Source organism: Haliotis rufescens, unplaced genomic scaffold (assembly GCF_023055435.1).
Source record: "Haliotis rufescens isolate VD_foot unplaced genomic scaffold, xgHalRufe1.0.p SCAF_16, whole genome shotgun sequence".
Taxonomy (NCBI): domain Eukaryota; kingdom Metazoa; phylum Mollusca; class Gastropoda; order Lepetellida; family Haliotidae; genus Haliotis; species Haliotis rufescens.
In genome coordinates this window covers 4,028,944-4,044,062 of record NW_025963846.1, presented here as the reverse complement: position 1 = coordinate 4,044,062, position 15,119 = coordinate 4,028,944, and the positions used below count along the sequence as shown (strand labels likewise).

The following is a 15,119-nucleotide window of genomic DNA, read 5'->3' as shown; positions in this document are numbered from 1 at the left end:
TTTTCAGGAGCCTGTGTGACATCATAGAATCTTGAGCCTTCTGAATTTTTGAAAGCAACAGGCTAGCAGGCAGGCTTGCAGCTATTTTGAACACTGCTTACAGTGCATATTTCAACACTCATCTTGGAAACAAAGGTTGGGTCTCACAAATGTGGGCGCTGAAAGCTCAGGTGATGTGACTGACTACTCTCCAAGTTCATAATTAACATGCATTACTTATACTATTAACACTGACATGATTGATCAGGACTTGCAGTTGTTATTGAGACATGTGAGTAATACAAATGTACATGCATTGCTTTCAGTGTCATGGCAAGATATTCACAAGTAATTCACCTTTAAATAATCTCCATTTGTTGGCATGACAGAAACGAGTCATGATCAGTTAGTATCATTTGATAAATTTGGTATTGAAAATACACCCATTACTTATGACATGCAATTCAGATTTGAGATCAAACAAATCTACTGGAATTATTTCTTAATGGAATATGTCAGTAAACGGTAAACAGATCCATTAATATAACTATACACTATCTAATTCATCAGCGTAACTCTGCTTAGCAGACTCGCAACCCTTCTGCAGGACACTCAAGGCCTCATTCCCCTGTATAGTTTGGAAGGTAATTTAAGGTACCGACGTTTACTACAATATCTGAAAAACTATCGGACCTGCTCCAGTCAAAGTTGGTATGAGATTATTAAACAGTCATACATAACTAGATATTACTTTAAAAGACAATCGGTGCATGAATAAAAAATCTGTCTATTTAGCTGTCACTATATTTCAGTAACAACCAGACCTGTTTGTCACGGGTGGAACGAGCATTCATTGTAACAGCCATCTGCATAATGCTACCCCTGCATCACAGGGCCATATGACACAGTTGAACCAATCAACTCAACTCGAAAGAGTGCACGGGAATCACGCACGCACGAATACGGTGTAAGCGTTGGGCGTCTCAACGTGCATGAGCACCTTAGTCTCCATAGAGGACATTACAGGTTCTGATATAACAGCACCATGTGCTGCCAAGTGATGAATGGTTGTTTTACAAAGCAATCACCAAAATTGGGATTTGTCTGGTTAAAAAGTGGGGTAGTAACATAACTTGATGAATTTATCAACATTATCGGGATATTAACAGTTATCTTTCCTTGTCTAAACTATGTCGCACTGCATGCTTATGAGTTTTCTGCTTACTTTGGAAAAAAGGGGGAAAACATGGTGATCTGGTCATTTTGGAAATATGGTGATGAGAAAGGTGTTTTACATTGCGTTTTTCCTGCATTGGTAAGCATGAAAAGGGGATTTATATTCCTTTCTGTTAGGTCTGGGAGTCCAAATTTATCACCTGGGTACCCGACACCCTACTACCCGTACCTCCCCGGGTACCCGCTGTAGGTCTCAAGAGCTGGGTACAAAATGTTCAAATGGGAATTCTTTTACCACAGACCAGGCCAAAACTATTAAGATACACGTACAAAGCGACCTGATAATGCATACTCTGAAGTTGACTGGACCTTTATCTTTACTCAAACCTAAAAAGGTCAGACGGAATGCGTGCATAGTCAGAAAGAAGTGTGAACAATGGCAACTTGTAGTCAAACCATGGAGGTTTATTGTTATCGTCATCAAACAGTATATCATGTGACCAACCATGGGTTCGGGTAGTTCGGTGGTTACCTGGGTCCTACTCAGGACCCACCCGCCCCGACTACCCCGAGTTACCCGTCCCAGCCCTACATCCTGTAAGTATCAGATTAAATTTATTGTATGTGAGCAAAGAGTAACAATGTACAGTATGAAAAAGGGCTGGGACGAGTCAAAATGTAATACCCGGGTACTCATCCCACTATTACCCGACCCTACCCGGGTACCCGCTGTAGGTCTTAACAGATAGGTCCAAAAGTCTGATTGGGAATTGTTTGACCGTAGCCTTGGCAAAATGTATTTAGTATAAAACGATCAGGTCATGCATTCACTGATGTTGACTGAAGTTTTATCTCTATTCAAACATATAAAGTCAGAAGGAATGCGTGCAGAGTCAGAAAGATATGTGAACCTTAGTCACTTATAGTGTAACCGTGGAAGTTCTAGATCATTTTTGCCATTTAGCAATGTATCACGTGACTAACCACGGGTCCGGGTAGTCCTGTGGGTATCCGGGTCCTACACTGGAACTCCCCGACCCAAGTATCCGAGTTACCCGTCCCAGCCCTAGTATGAAGCTATACAATGCAATCCTCAGAAACCATTCACTCTTCCCACAACAGTGATGTGCACATGGGCAGATCCACATGTGAGATCTCAGGTATACCTGTTTGCAATACATAGTTATAAGGAATACAATATCCTATATTACAAGTACAAATAACAGAGGATGTAATGGTCATTGGACATACTGGTAGACTGCTCATGTACATTACTAACAGATCCCTTGACTCAAACATCCAAAAATGTCCTAATCTAGTCACAATACTGATACTTCAGTACTTACGTGTACATCCTGATATTGTATTTGCTAATCAACTTATCATCGCCTCATAAACTCAACGCCAGCAGCCAAATTATGGGAGGACATATCCGAGTCGTCAGGCTGAATAAGACGGGTGTCAGAGTGTCCGCTGGCATTGGTGGAGACACTGACAGGGGAGTCCCGCCCATCAACTGGGTGGTAGCCTCTTTGGACCAAGTAGGAGTAGATCGGGGGATCACTGGGCTTCACTTCAAAAGGTTTCTGTGGTTGCTGTTGTCCACCATCACCTGGATACCTTGGAGGGGGCATATTCGGGTGCCCCTGAATCGGCTGGAACTGGCCCGGTCCTGGAGCCATGGGCATGAACTGAGGTCCAGGCTGACCTGGGTACATCACAAAGCGTGGACCGTAGGGTCCAGCCATCTGCTGAGGGTTCACTGGCATGTGGCGAGGATCTGCTGGGTAGGAGTGGGGCTGGTCATGAGGGTGTCTGGGTATGGGCTGAGGGATCCCTGACATGGAAGGATGCCCGAGACGTGGAGGTGGATGTTCAGGCAGGTTGAGAGGCTGCGGCTGTGATGGTTCACCAGCATCTTCCTGGTCGTCATCATCCTCCTCCTCTTCCTCCTCCTCGTCTTCTTCCTCTTCTTCCGTCTCTTCTTCCTCCACCTCCTCCTCTTCTTCCTCATCAGGTCCAACTCCCACTGATTCCACCTCATCTTCTTCCTCCTCCGGCTCATATTTCTGTGGCTTGGATTTGGCGCGAGGTGTTATTTCTCGCTGTATGAATCTACTTGGTGGATGCTCATCATCGTAGGAGGGGTTCCTGTATCTGTCTTGTTTCACATCGTGTCTATCAGGTCGGTAGTTCCTACCCTGGGACTGGTAAGTGTCGAATGACTTATCAGCATCATACCTCTTCTTACTTGGCATTGAATCGACTGAAGGGAAAGGGATGAAATGTCAGCAGTAAGATGATTTGTTCATACCAAAGCTAATAACCTTTATAATTGCTTTTTGACAATGAATGTTAATTACAGAGTGCTCTTTATTAATAATGCTAGAGCATTTTCTATATTGCTTTAATTGACAAATGTTTTAAGTGAGTGAGTGAGTCAAGTTTTATCCCGCTTTTAGCAACATTCCAGCAATATCACAGCCGGGGACTCCAGAAATGGGCTTCACACATTCTACCAATGTCGGGAATCGAACCCGGCTCTTCGGCATGACGAGCAAATGCTTTAACACCACTAGGCTACCTGACCGCCCCAACTAATGTTTTAAAAACATTTGATATTTTACTAATAATTAATAATGCTGAAAGATTTTATAAAATTGCGGTTTCAGATTGGAAGAAACTTCTGAGTGTTACAATAATTGTACTTCAAAGATTCGGTTTGACAGCCCATTTAGGCCCAACCATTTCAATCATGCAGTAACTAACTGAGTAACTAATTTTGCAACAACTCCCCGACCCCCGAAAGAAGTGATTGAGTAAGTTGTTTTTAACGCCACTTTGAACTCCATTCCAGTTATATTATGGCTTGCCTGCTTGATATGGGAGAAAAGCCTGAAGTGATGCAGGTCTTAGACATTTGCCACGATGGTTTCTGGCGTGCCCAAGTACAATGAATTGCAGTGCCTTAGACGACCACCACTGACGGAAGCTGTTTATACTTGGTCTCATCCAAAACGTGTGTTCACTACTTCTGACTATCCCTTCTGACTAGTGTAATATCTTAGCTCTCCATACCTGTAATCATAAATTAAAACTCGCTTCAGCGGAAACTATGATCACTCCCTTGCGCAATGCATGTTGCGATTGACATGAATGGCTGCACAGGTGGTCCTGTGAATTAGGCGAATAAAACCGCCTATATTTCCAACCTGAAAAGATCAATACATAACACCTGATGGACCTGGAAAACCTATCAACCCTATGGGTAAAGCATTGGCTCATCATGCCCAAGGCCCGGGTTTGATTCCCCACATAGGTAGCCTACAATGTGTGAAGCCCAGTTCTGGCGTGCCCTGCTGTGATATCACTAGAATAGTACTGAAAACGGTGTAAAAAACCATACTCCATCACTCACTAACTGAAAAATTGTACAGAAGAGAAGACATGAATTTTTTTATGAACAACAACTTCTTTCTTGCTTGTAATGATGTGCCAGGGATACTTCTTGCCCCATTCAACTTCTAAATGCCTATCAAAGACTTCACTACAGACCAGTTTATGAAACAATTGTTGATGTCAACCAACCTGATCCATCAAACACGCTGTCATCATCACTGTGATGCCTGTGTTTCTGGTTGCGATCCCGCTGCAGGGAGGTCCTCGACGTGCTCACCCAGTTTCTTGTGTTGGTGCTGGCTGGCCCGCGGCTGGTGCCAGTGTTGATGTAGGAGATGTTGTAGCGCTCCGCCGGCTTGTTCAGGCCTTTGTGCCTTCTGTGACAGACAATACCCACGATGATGATGACGACGATGATGATGAAGAACAAGACGCCGACGATGATGTAGATGACCATGTTGGGGACAAGCCTGTTGTAGTAGCCGTAATCATCACCAAATCCATTCTCGTATCCTGGATCCTGGCCAGCTGAAACAAGTATGTTTGCATGATGATTGATTGATTGATTGATTGATTGATTGATTGATTGATGTTTAACGCCGCACTCAGCAATATTCCAGCTATATGACGGCTGTCTGTAAATAAGAGAGTCTGGACCAGACAATCCAGTGATTAATATCATGAGCATCGATCCACACAATTGGGATATGATGACATGCATCAACCAAGTCAGCAAGCCTGACCACCTGATCCCGTTAGTTGCCTCTTACGACAAGCATAGTCACCTCTTACGGCAAGCATGGCTTGCTGAAGACCTATTCCACCTGGATCTTCACTGGCCAAATATGTTTGCAAAGGAGTGAATGTTGTGTTACCATGGTCAAATTGTAATTGTGCATATTAACCTTAAAGCCAAGGCCAGGCAAACCAGTGGTTGATAGCATGAACAACACCGAACAGAGTCTATCACATAAAACGCCAAGGGGTATTGGCCTGATTTTCATATCGCAATATATTGCAATAAATATTAATGTATTGCGATACATACCACAATAAATTGCATGCGTTCTTACATCTGTAATTTGTTATGAGCCTGAACAAAAATACCCTAAATGACTTGATGTTTTTTTTAATTCTGTACTGAAAAATCCCTGACAGTACCAACAGACTTTACACAGGAGTGAACACTTTCAGCAGCCAACAGAAGGCCAAGAATAAAATGCACAAGATAAAAAAGCGTTCATTTCAGATTTTTCTTAAAAAAGATTAACATGTCCACATGTTAATATTTTAGATTTGCTCTCTGTTGGGCATATCATCAAAATATTGAGAAGTAACCCTGCGTATTCGATTAGCAAATCAGCAACTTATTTTGAAATTATAAACGGGCATTCTGTCAACCTCCACGATGACAGTTACATCATGATCATTTGCCATCACACTTTCTTGTGGAAATATCGTGGTATTTTTTAGTCCTACAAAGCTCTCAAACCCACACGACACCAGTTTGCAGGGACTAGATGAAGAGTGTTTTTAAATATTTAACTAAAATACCCACATGTGTAAAAACTAGTGGGTAACAGAAATGTTAATACCCAGATAGAATTACTGATTTTAAAATGCATGGGTAAAATACCCACAACACCAAAAGCTTATCTGGAGCTCTGATTTGTCCAACGTATTGTGATACATATTCATTGGTATTTCAAATTGCTGTATACAGTTAATTCTGTGAACCTCTAGTATGTCATGTCACACACAAATCCCTTTGTATCCATCCCATTATTTCTTTACAAAAGTCGTTACACACATGCAACATGGCACTTACCTACGAGTGGTTTAGCTATCACCTCAATGTCATATCTCGTGTTTCGTTCATCACGTCTGGTCAACACAAAGGACACTCGATTTCCAGTCGTGAACATTTCTGTGCGAGTTTTACCTTTGTTGCAGTCATAGGAATCCTGGATATAACAACAAAAATAAGGTTAAAGGCAACAGTGTCATAATGAATAAACCAGTAACCATGGCAACATGGAGTGAGTTAATGTTGTTTTACGCTGCAGTCATCAATGTTCCAGCATTTTCGTGATTGATTTTAAATAAATCAAGTCTGGGCCAAACAAAAACAATTGTGCCTGAATTCATGATCAACAATCAGTGATTAATGTTGACAGGAAACCAGCCTGGCCGACCAACTTGACAAATGAATCTCATTTTCATTTGCTTTTATGACAAGCATGGGGTGAAAATATAGGTCCCCAGCAACCTGTGCTTGTCATAAAAAGTGACTAATGGTTTTTTGGTTTGGTTTGTTGTTTTACGCCGCACTCAGCAATATTCCAGCTATATGACGGTGGTCTGTAAAATAATTGAGTCTGGGACAAACAATCCAGTGATTGAGCATGAGCATCGATGCTTTAACACCGCTTTGAACAGGTATCCAGTTGTATCATGGTGTGTCAGCTTCATGGGGGAGGAAAGCCCGAAGTGATGCAGGTCTCAGACATTTACTACTTTGGCAAAACCCACGAGCACAGGTATGGAGCTGATAAACCTAGAAACATAATAGACGCAAGCCAGGATTCGAACCCACGATAATAGGTTTCTGGCATGCCTAAGGGATGCAACTCTGCACAGCGAATCGCAGCGCCTTAGACGACTGGGCCACCCGTGTCCCCCCAGGATTCGAACCTACGATCATAGGTTTCTGGCATGCCTAAGGGATGCAAGTCTGCACAGTGAATTGTGGTGACTTAGACGACTGGGCCACCCATCTAACCTGAGGCAGTGGTGCATAATTACAGGTCATACACGGATCCTTTTGAAGCATACACAATATTCATACATTTCAATTTTTTATTCATTATTGGCATCCGAAAACTAGGGGCGGCCGGGTCGCCAAGTGGTTAAAGGGTTCGCTCGTCACGCCGAAGACCCTGGTTTGATTCCCGACATGGGCACAATATGTGAAGCCAATATAAAAAGCAGCGTAAAACCATACTCACTCACAAATACAATACTATTACCAACTCAAATGGTGATAAGTTTCAACCAAAACAAGATGACTACCTAAAGTATAATGCTCAGGGTTCCAGAGAATTTACTTTGCATAACAAATAAGAATCTGTAAAGAAATATAGGCATGGAAGCTGAAAAGGCTACTTTGGGTACTTACGTCCAGTTTTGTTATATAATTGGGTTGGTTTCAATATTCCACCTATACGACAGTGGTCTGTAAATAATCGAGTCTGGACTAGACAATCCAGTGAATGACATCATGAGCATCAATCCACGTAATGGGGATACGATGACATGCATCAAGCACCCGATCGCTTCTTAGGACAAGTATAGTTGCCATTAATGGCAAGCATGGTTTGCTGAAGGCCTATTCTAAACCGCATCTTTAAGGGTCTTACGATCTAGAGAGTGATTTACATTATCCGTACACAAATACACAGTTTATCTGAACTCTGATGCTCTACAGCTTATTGCCCTCATTTTACACTTGCATGTTAAAAACAGACCTTTCTAAAAAAAAAAGCTGAATCGGCACTTACTGAAGGTTACCATGGTAACTTACTATCAATGGCTGCCCAGGCTCTCCATCGTATATTGCAAAAGTGACATCACAATCATCAATATTCATGGCATTGACGGTCACCCGGAATGTCGTCTTCTCAAAGTTGTTCTCTGTGTTCAACTTTATTGTACATGTCAGAGGACTTTGTTGTATAGATGCGGAACTCTGGCCTCTCAGTACAGCCTGCTTGTCAAACACATTGTACACTGGTCCATTGCAGTCTCGAGTAGTGTCCATGTAAACTGCAAGCATACAGCAAAATAACACAAACACATTGTACACTGGTCCATTGCAGTCTCGAGAAGTGTCCATGTAAACAGCAAGCATACAGCAAAATAACACAAACACATTGTACACTGGTCCATTGCAGTCTCGAGTAGTGTCCATGTAAACTACAAGCATACAACAAAATAACACAAACACATTGTACACTGGTCCATTGCAGTCTCGAGTAGTGTCCATGTAAACTGCAAGCATACAGCAAAATAACACAACCAGTAGATTCAAGGTTGTACGGGTGATGGAGTCGGGTTACATGCATTGGTTGGTTGGTTGTTTAACATCGCACTCACCAATATTCCAGCTATATGACGGTGGTCTGTAAATAAGTGAGTCTGGACAAGACACTCCAGTGATTGATATCATGAGCATCGATCCACGCAATTGGGATACGATGACATGCATCACCGGATCCTGTAGCTGCCTCTTACAACAAGCATAGTCGCCTTTTACGGCAAGCATGGGTTGCTGAAGACCTTTCCTACCCCGGATCTTCACGTGGGAAGACAAGCATGGGTTGCTGAAGACCTATTCTACCCCGGATCTTCATGGGGGAAGACAAGCATGGGTTGCTGAAGCCCTATTCTACCCCGGATCTTCACGGGGGAAGACAAGCATGGGTTGCTGAAGACCTATTCTACTCCAGATCTTCACGGGGGAAGACAAGCATGGGTTGCTGAAGACCTATTCTACCCCGGATCTTCACGGGTCAGTTACCTACATTGCAGAACATTAATTCATAGCATGTGGGTCGGTGAAAAGACAGCTGAGTTATGGAAATACCATGGTGCAGAGAACGGATCATATTATTTTCTCTCACTGGATTCTCCTTACGAAAAATATTTATTGAGAATATCTCACTTTAAATCAGAGACCATATATCGGTATATGGTCTCTGCTTTAAATGAAACTCTGTAAATGAGAACAGTTTTGTGTCATAAATACCTGTTGATAGACGAATAAGAGTGAATGAGTGAGTTGGATTTAACGCCGCTTTTAACAGTATTACAGTTATATGGCGGCGTATCAGCTTAATGTGGGAGGAAAGCCCGAAGTGATGCAGGACTCAGATGTTTACCACTTTGGTGAAACCCACGAGCACGGGTATGGTGCTGAAAAACCTAGAAACATAATCGGGGCGAACTGGGATTCAAACCCACAATCATAGGTTTTTGGCATGCCCAAGGGACGCAACTCTGCACAGCGAATCGCGGCGCCTTAGATGAGTGGGCGTTAAACGAATAAGTATAAAATAATAGTCTTAAATTGAAGCTTTTTTCCCTTTTATTTTATGCAGGCAGAAGACTTGAAGGCATCACGGACAGAGAGCTCAGCCAAGGAAAGATATCTCCTCCACTAGGATTAATGTTGATAACTATTATTTAGGCTTGAAAAAATAAAAGAATTGGTTCTCAGGCAATGACTTTTGAAAATATAGTGCGATCGGGCTGAGGAGTCTTTTTTTTGCTTGTTCAAATGAGTATATAACCAAATAAACAGTTGTGTACCATCAACCTGGAAAAGGGCCTCCCTTCATAAACATGCACACAAACTCTTATTGCCGCCATGACCATAACACGAGGTGCGCAGTAAAGCAGCGCTCATGTAAAGGGAAGAAATTAAATGCTATATTGGATCGCATTGTTTTTAAGTATTGGTGCTTTTATATTTTTTTTGAAAATGGAATTAAAAACGGAACGTGGGGCAGACTTTATGATGATGCACCATGCCTGAGAACCAAGACTATTATTTTTTTAGCCTAAGAGTAGAATTTTTACTGCACAAAACTTAAAGGTGTTGATTGCCATGAAAACACCTGAATGATGATGAGATACTTTATAAACTTTCACACATCTTTTAACACTGTATACTCACACTGGAAGTTCTGGGTAGCTTCTGGACCAGTGCCTTGAGGGTTGACCACGCCCACCTGGGTCACCAAGAAGATGACCAGCACAGTCCAGTGGGGATCCATGTTTCGGGACTTTCCTTATGACATACCTGTAAAACAGAAATAGGTATTCTAACTGTGCACCTAAAGAAATGATACAATGTACTAAAATATTGTTGGCACATATTATGAAATATTGAGCTCTGTTTGGCTCCCAGAGCAGATTTAAAAACATAATTTTGTAATATTATGTAGATACGCCATGTGCTGCAAGACCCTGATATATCAAACCTATGGTAATTGTAATGATATCAGAAAGTCGAGGTCATAATGACAAACTCCCAATAATCTGATCTTAGTGAGTGAGTGAGTGAGTGAGTGAGTGTGTGTGTGTGTGGGGGGGGGGGGGGTGTGGGGGTGGGTGGGTGGGTTTTGAGTGAGTGAGTGAGTGCGTTTGGTTTTACGCCACTTTTAGCAATATTCCAGAAATATCACAGCGGGGGACACCAGAAATGGGCTTCACACATTGTACCCATGTCGGGAATCGAACCCGTGTCTTTGGCGTGACGAGCGTACGCTTTAACCATTAAGCTACCCGACCGCCCCATGCTGATGGAAGCACTTAAGGAAAGATTTCCGCAAGTAACCCCAGCTTCAAATCTTGCCTCACCCTACATTATTGAATTGTAATACTTCTAGCCTGGGGTTGTGATTTTTAAATATGTCAAGGCATGGTTACTGACAGAAGTTTTACCACACTTAATTTTACATGTGCCTGCATGGTGTGGTGAAGGGGCAAGTATTTCAATTATACTTCATATTGGAAATAGTGGGAGTGAGTGAGTGAGTTGGGTTTAAAACTGGTTTGAACAGTTTTCAGTTATATCAGAGCAGTGTGAGCCTTATGTGGAAAGGAGTCCTAGATGTTTAAATTGCCACTTTTGAAACCCACGAACATGCGAGTAGTGCTGGAAATGGTTGGGACAGAAAACCTAATCAATGGTAAAGAAGAAGAAACTTGACATGAAACATCTGATATGTTGATGAATACTTGTCAAAGAATAATGTACACTTAAGAATAAAACCCTATTAGTGAAGAAGGTTTTGTGTGTTTGTCTTCACCGTATGCCATACTATAGGATACCTACTTTATCTCCTATCTCCCCCCCCCCCCCCCCCCCCCCCCCAACACACACACACACACACACACACCACACACCCTACAAAAATATAATAAAATTAAATGAAATAATTTGTCTGTTTTTCTGTACTGAATGTATTTGGTGCTAGTTAGATCAATATTTGCCTTGAATTCTTGAATTGCAATGACGTTTCTGAATAATACCAACACACAAGCTGGGCTGGCCTTCCTATGTCTCATCATAGTAATACTCAGGTGTTCCAGCGACTTGATAACAATATCAATCTGTTGGATGTCGTTTAACATAGCTTACCTTTCCAAATACGTCTTGGGGACATTCAAAGTGTCAACCACTTCCTACCCAGACGCCATTTGTATTTTCTGTAAATAGCTCCCCAGGTGAGACACAACAGGAGACTCTAGTCGATAAAACTCAGGTGTGTATGCAAGAGACGCTCGCTGCAGCCACGGCGTCCGGATGAAACTGCCTGCGGTTATGTTATCAGTGGCTGTTCTACAGAATGTTTGTTGGATCACTCGTTTCTGGACATATATATCCTGTCTCTTCATAATTAGGATAAATAAATATATGCTTTAATTAATCTAGTTCAATCTTTAGAAATATAATAGACCATTTGACCAAAGGCCACGTAGCTAATATCAAGCAGAAATTCATTAACCGAGAAAGTTCCAGTCAAATTAACGAACACACCACGAGATGGCGGTCAGGCAGCCATTTCGGACACTCGTAACTTATCTGCACAAAATGTTTACCTGAAATACTAGGTATGATAACTTAATAATTCCACCCCGGGAAAGACCCGTGAGAACCGGGTAGAATAGGTCTTCAGCAACCCATTCTTGTTGAGGCGACTAACGGGATCGGGTGGTCAGGCCCCACTGACTTGCTTGATGCATGTCATCGATCCCAATTGCGTGTATCGATGCTCATGATATCAATCACTGGATTGTCTGGTCCAGACTCGATTATTTACAGGCCGCAGTCATATAGCTGGAATATTGCTGAGTGCGGCGTGAAACAACAAACAAACCAGCCCCGGACAAATTACATGCGGGTTTTCGTTAATTCTCATCAGAAATATATAATTATACACGGCCTTTAGCCTAGTATTAGCTGAACTTTGTAAACGCTACGAAGACGTGAAATTATTTGGGGTTTCTGTCCCCTGTCATATAGTTAAAGGGCAAGTTCACACGGAAATGAACCTAATTTTCTTGTACTTTTTCCACAATAAAAGTGTTAACCTAGAAGTGTCATAGACAAAAATATAAAAATATCACAATAAATTAACATATGTTTTGCATTAAAACGATTTATATTTTTCACATTTACCAAGTGTTCTATTTCCATAACAAAAACACCATGGCTTATGCCCCTTGCAATATGACATCATTGGTGCCAATTGATAAACATTATGACGTCATCATGCTTTGTTAGAGCCGCTTCACGTGGTGTAGGTACAGGTGTGTGATTCTAGCGTCTCAGATGCCAGCCAGCATAGTGTTATGCTGAGTCACCACTGCGCCGGAGTGTATCGTAGGCCATGTTGTTTTACCGAAAACTTGTACTTGATATCTTTTGCGTTCAGAATAGACAGGGACCCAGTTGAATTGGCACCAATTACGTCATGATCTAAGGGGGATAACTCAGGCCTGTTTAGCTCGAAAAACAAAGGCCTCATAACGGCATATCCTTTTCACACTATTGTGAGCTTCCTACTTTCACTGTGAAAAAAATGAGTGTACATTTTCAAACACAGATACTAACTAATTCTAAAATTGCGTTTTGTTTAGAAAAAGAAAGAAAGTGATTTTTGCGTGTACACTTCCCCTTTAAGTACACCATTGACGTATATAGATCCACATACACGTCTTTGATTACACAAGAGTGCCCTTCAACCTTCAGTCTGACTCGCACACTGTTACATCCACACGGCGCCTTCCGGGTTTTATGTTATTTCCGTGAAGAATAGATCTCAGTAAAACAATTTTCGACGCAATAGGCGACTCCAATGACGATCGAGTGGTCACAATGTGTGGCAAGGATGATTACAGCGACGGCAGAGATCGTTACTCGTGCTATCAACCATTGGTATGCGTGAGTGAGTATGGTTTCACGCCGCTTTTAGCAATATTCCAGCAATATCACGGCCTCGGATACCATAAATGGACTTCACACAATTTACCCATGTGGAAAATCGAACTCAGGTCTTCGGCGTACTGAGCTAACGCTTTAACCACTAGGGTACCCATCACCGCACCCATTGGTCTGCTGGGTCTGCTGGTTCAGATGCGATTGTTTACGGCTGGAATATAGCCTCATTGCGGCGAAAAACAACAATCACTTACTTATACCGATAGTGGCAGGTTATATGTGCTGTAGGACATCACATGAACAAAGTTACTGGTTCGTCTGTGGGTTCATTTTAAGGTATCGCATATACTGCAGGAAATCGTGCATGTTTTGCATCATACGGACACCTAGAGGGTGCAGGTGGTGGGATAGGTTGGGTGCACTGAGCATACATACCATCTGAGACCGATGGGTGTATGGTCTCTGATATCATGCTGACGTATAAAACCATAACATATATCTAAACCATTTAGTGGCATTTTGAACATCCACACCCACACCCACACCCACACCCACACCCACACCCACACCCACGCCAAATCCAGAAAGCCGTGCCTCGATCCTCTTTCCAAAAGTATGTATTCGCGCTTGTACATTGTGCCGAAGTGTACTTTCAAGGTCAATGTTAAATGTGTTTGTTTTGTTTGTTTGTTGTTTAACGTCGCACTCAGCAATATTCCAGCTATAAGACGGCGGTCTGTAAATAATCGAGTCTGGGCCAGACTATACAGTGATTGATATCATGGGCATCGATCCACGCAAATGGGATCGATGACATGCATCAAGCAAGTCAGCGAGCCTGACCACCCGATCCCGTTAGTCGCCTCTTATGACAAGCATAGTCGCCTTTTACGGCAAGCATGGGTTGCTGAAGACCTATTCTAACACGGATATCTTCACGGGTCCAATTAATATTCTTACCTTGCGCATTAACAAGTCAAGCTGTACTTCCGTGCCACCAATTGTATGCGTAATATCACGTTTGATGGGCTGGTGACTCACACGTTGACTTGAGTCCCGGGTCAGAACATGCAAGGTTGTAAACCAGTAAACTGCAGTCATAAACAACGCCTGTTTCTCGTGAGCCCTCGATACCATCAGGAAACACACAGTGTCACGGAGTTTATGGGTACTTGTGTATAACGCTCTGTACAATGTGGAGCCACAGTTTCGCCATACGTGGCCATCTGTAAGACGGCGGGGCGGTGGGGTAGCCTTGTGGTTACAGCGTTGGCTCGTCACGCCGAAGACCCGGGTTCGACTCCCCACATGGGTATAATGTGTTAGCCCTTTTTCAGTGTCACCCGCCATGATATTGCGGGAATATTGCTAAATGCGGCGTAAAACCATACTCACTCACTGCAAGATACCAGAGTGGATGTTTTTTCTTAATATTGAAGTAATAATTTCATTTTCAAATGATTTTCCGATGTATTGTTAGTTAGAGCATACAAAACCTTGGCGAGTGAGTGAGTTGGGTTTAACGTCGCTTTGAACAGCATTCCAGTTATATCAC

The 15,119-nt window shown here is 42.5% G+C and overlaps 1 protein-coding gene across 2 annotated transcripts; it reads right to left on the bottom strand.

The window, feature by feature from the left end:
• Positions 1–1,086: 1,086 nt before the first annotated feature.
• On the bottom strand, positions 1,087–14,592 carry LOC124144267. Of its 2 annotated transcripts, none has more exons than XM_048396799.1 (6): positions 14,525–14,592; positions 10,292–10,417; positions 8,138–8,379; positions 6,383–6,518; positions 4,744–5,082; positions 1,087–3,421 (listed from the first exon to the last, which is right to left on the bottom strand). In XM_048396799.1, exons 2-6 carry the CDS (start codon positions 10,389–10,391, stop codon positions 2,538–2,540), a joined length of 1,701 nt encoding a protein of 566 aa, XP_048252756.1. In that variant the 5' UTR covers positions 10,392–10,417; positions 14,525–14,592; the 3' UTR covers positions 1,087–2,537. The 2 variants fall into 2 exon arrangements, with proteins under 2 accessions (XP_048252756.1, XP_046369554.2); XM_046513598.2 differs by lacking the exon at positions 14,525–14,592 and adding an exon at positions 11,762–11,843.
• Positions 14,593–15,119: the final 527 nt, after the last annotated feature.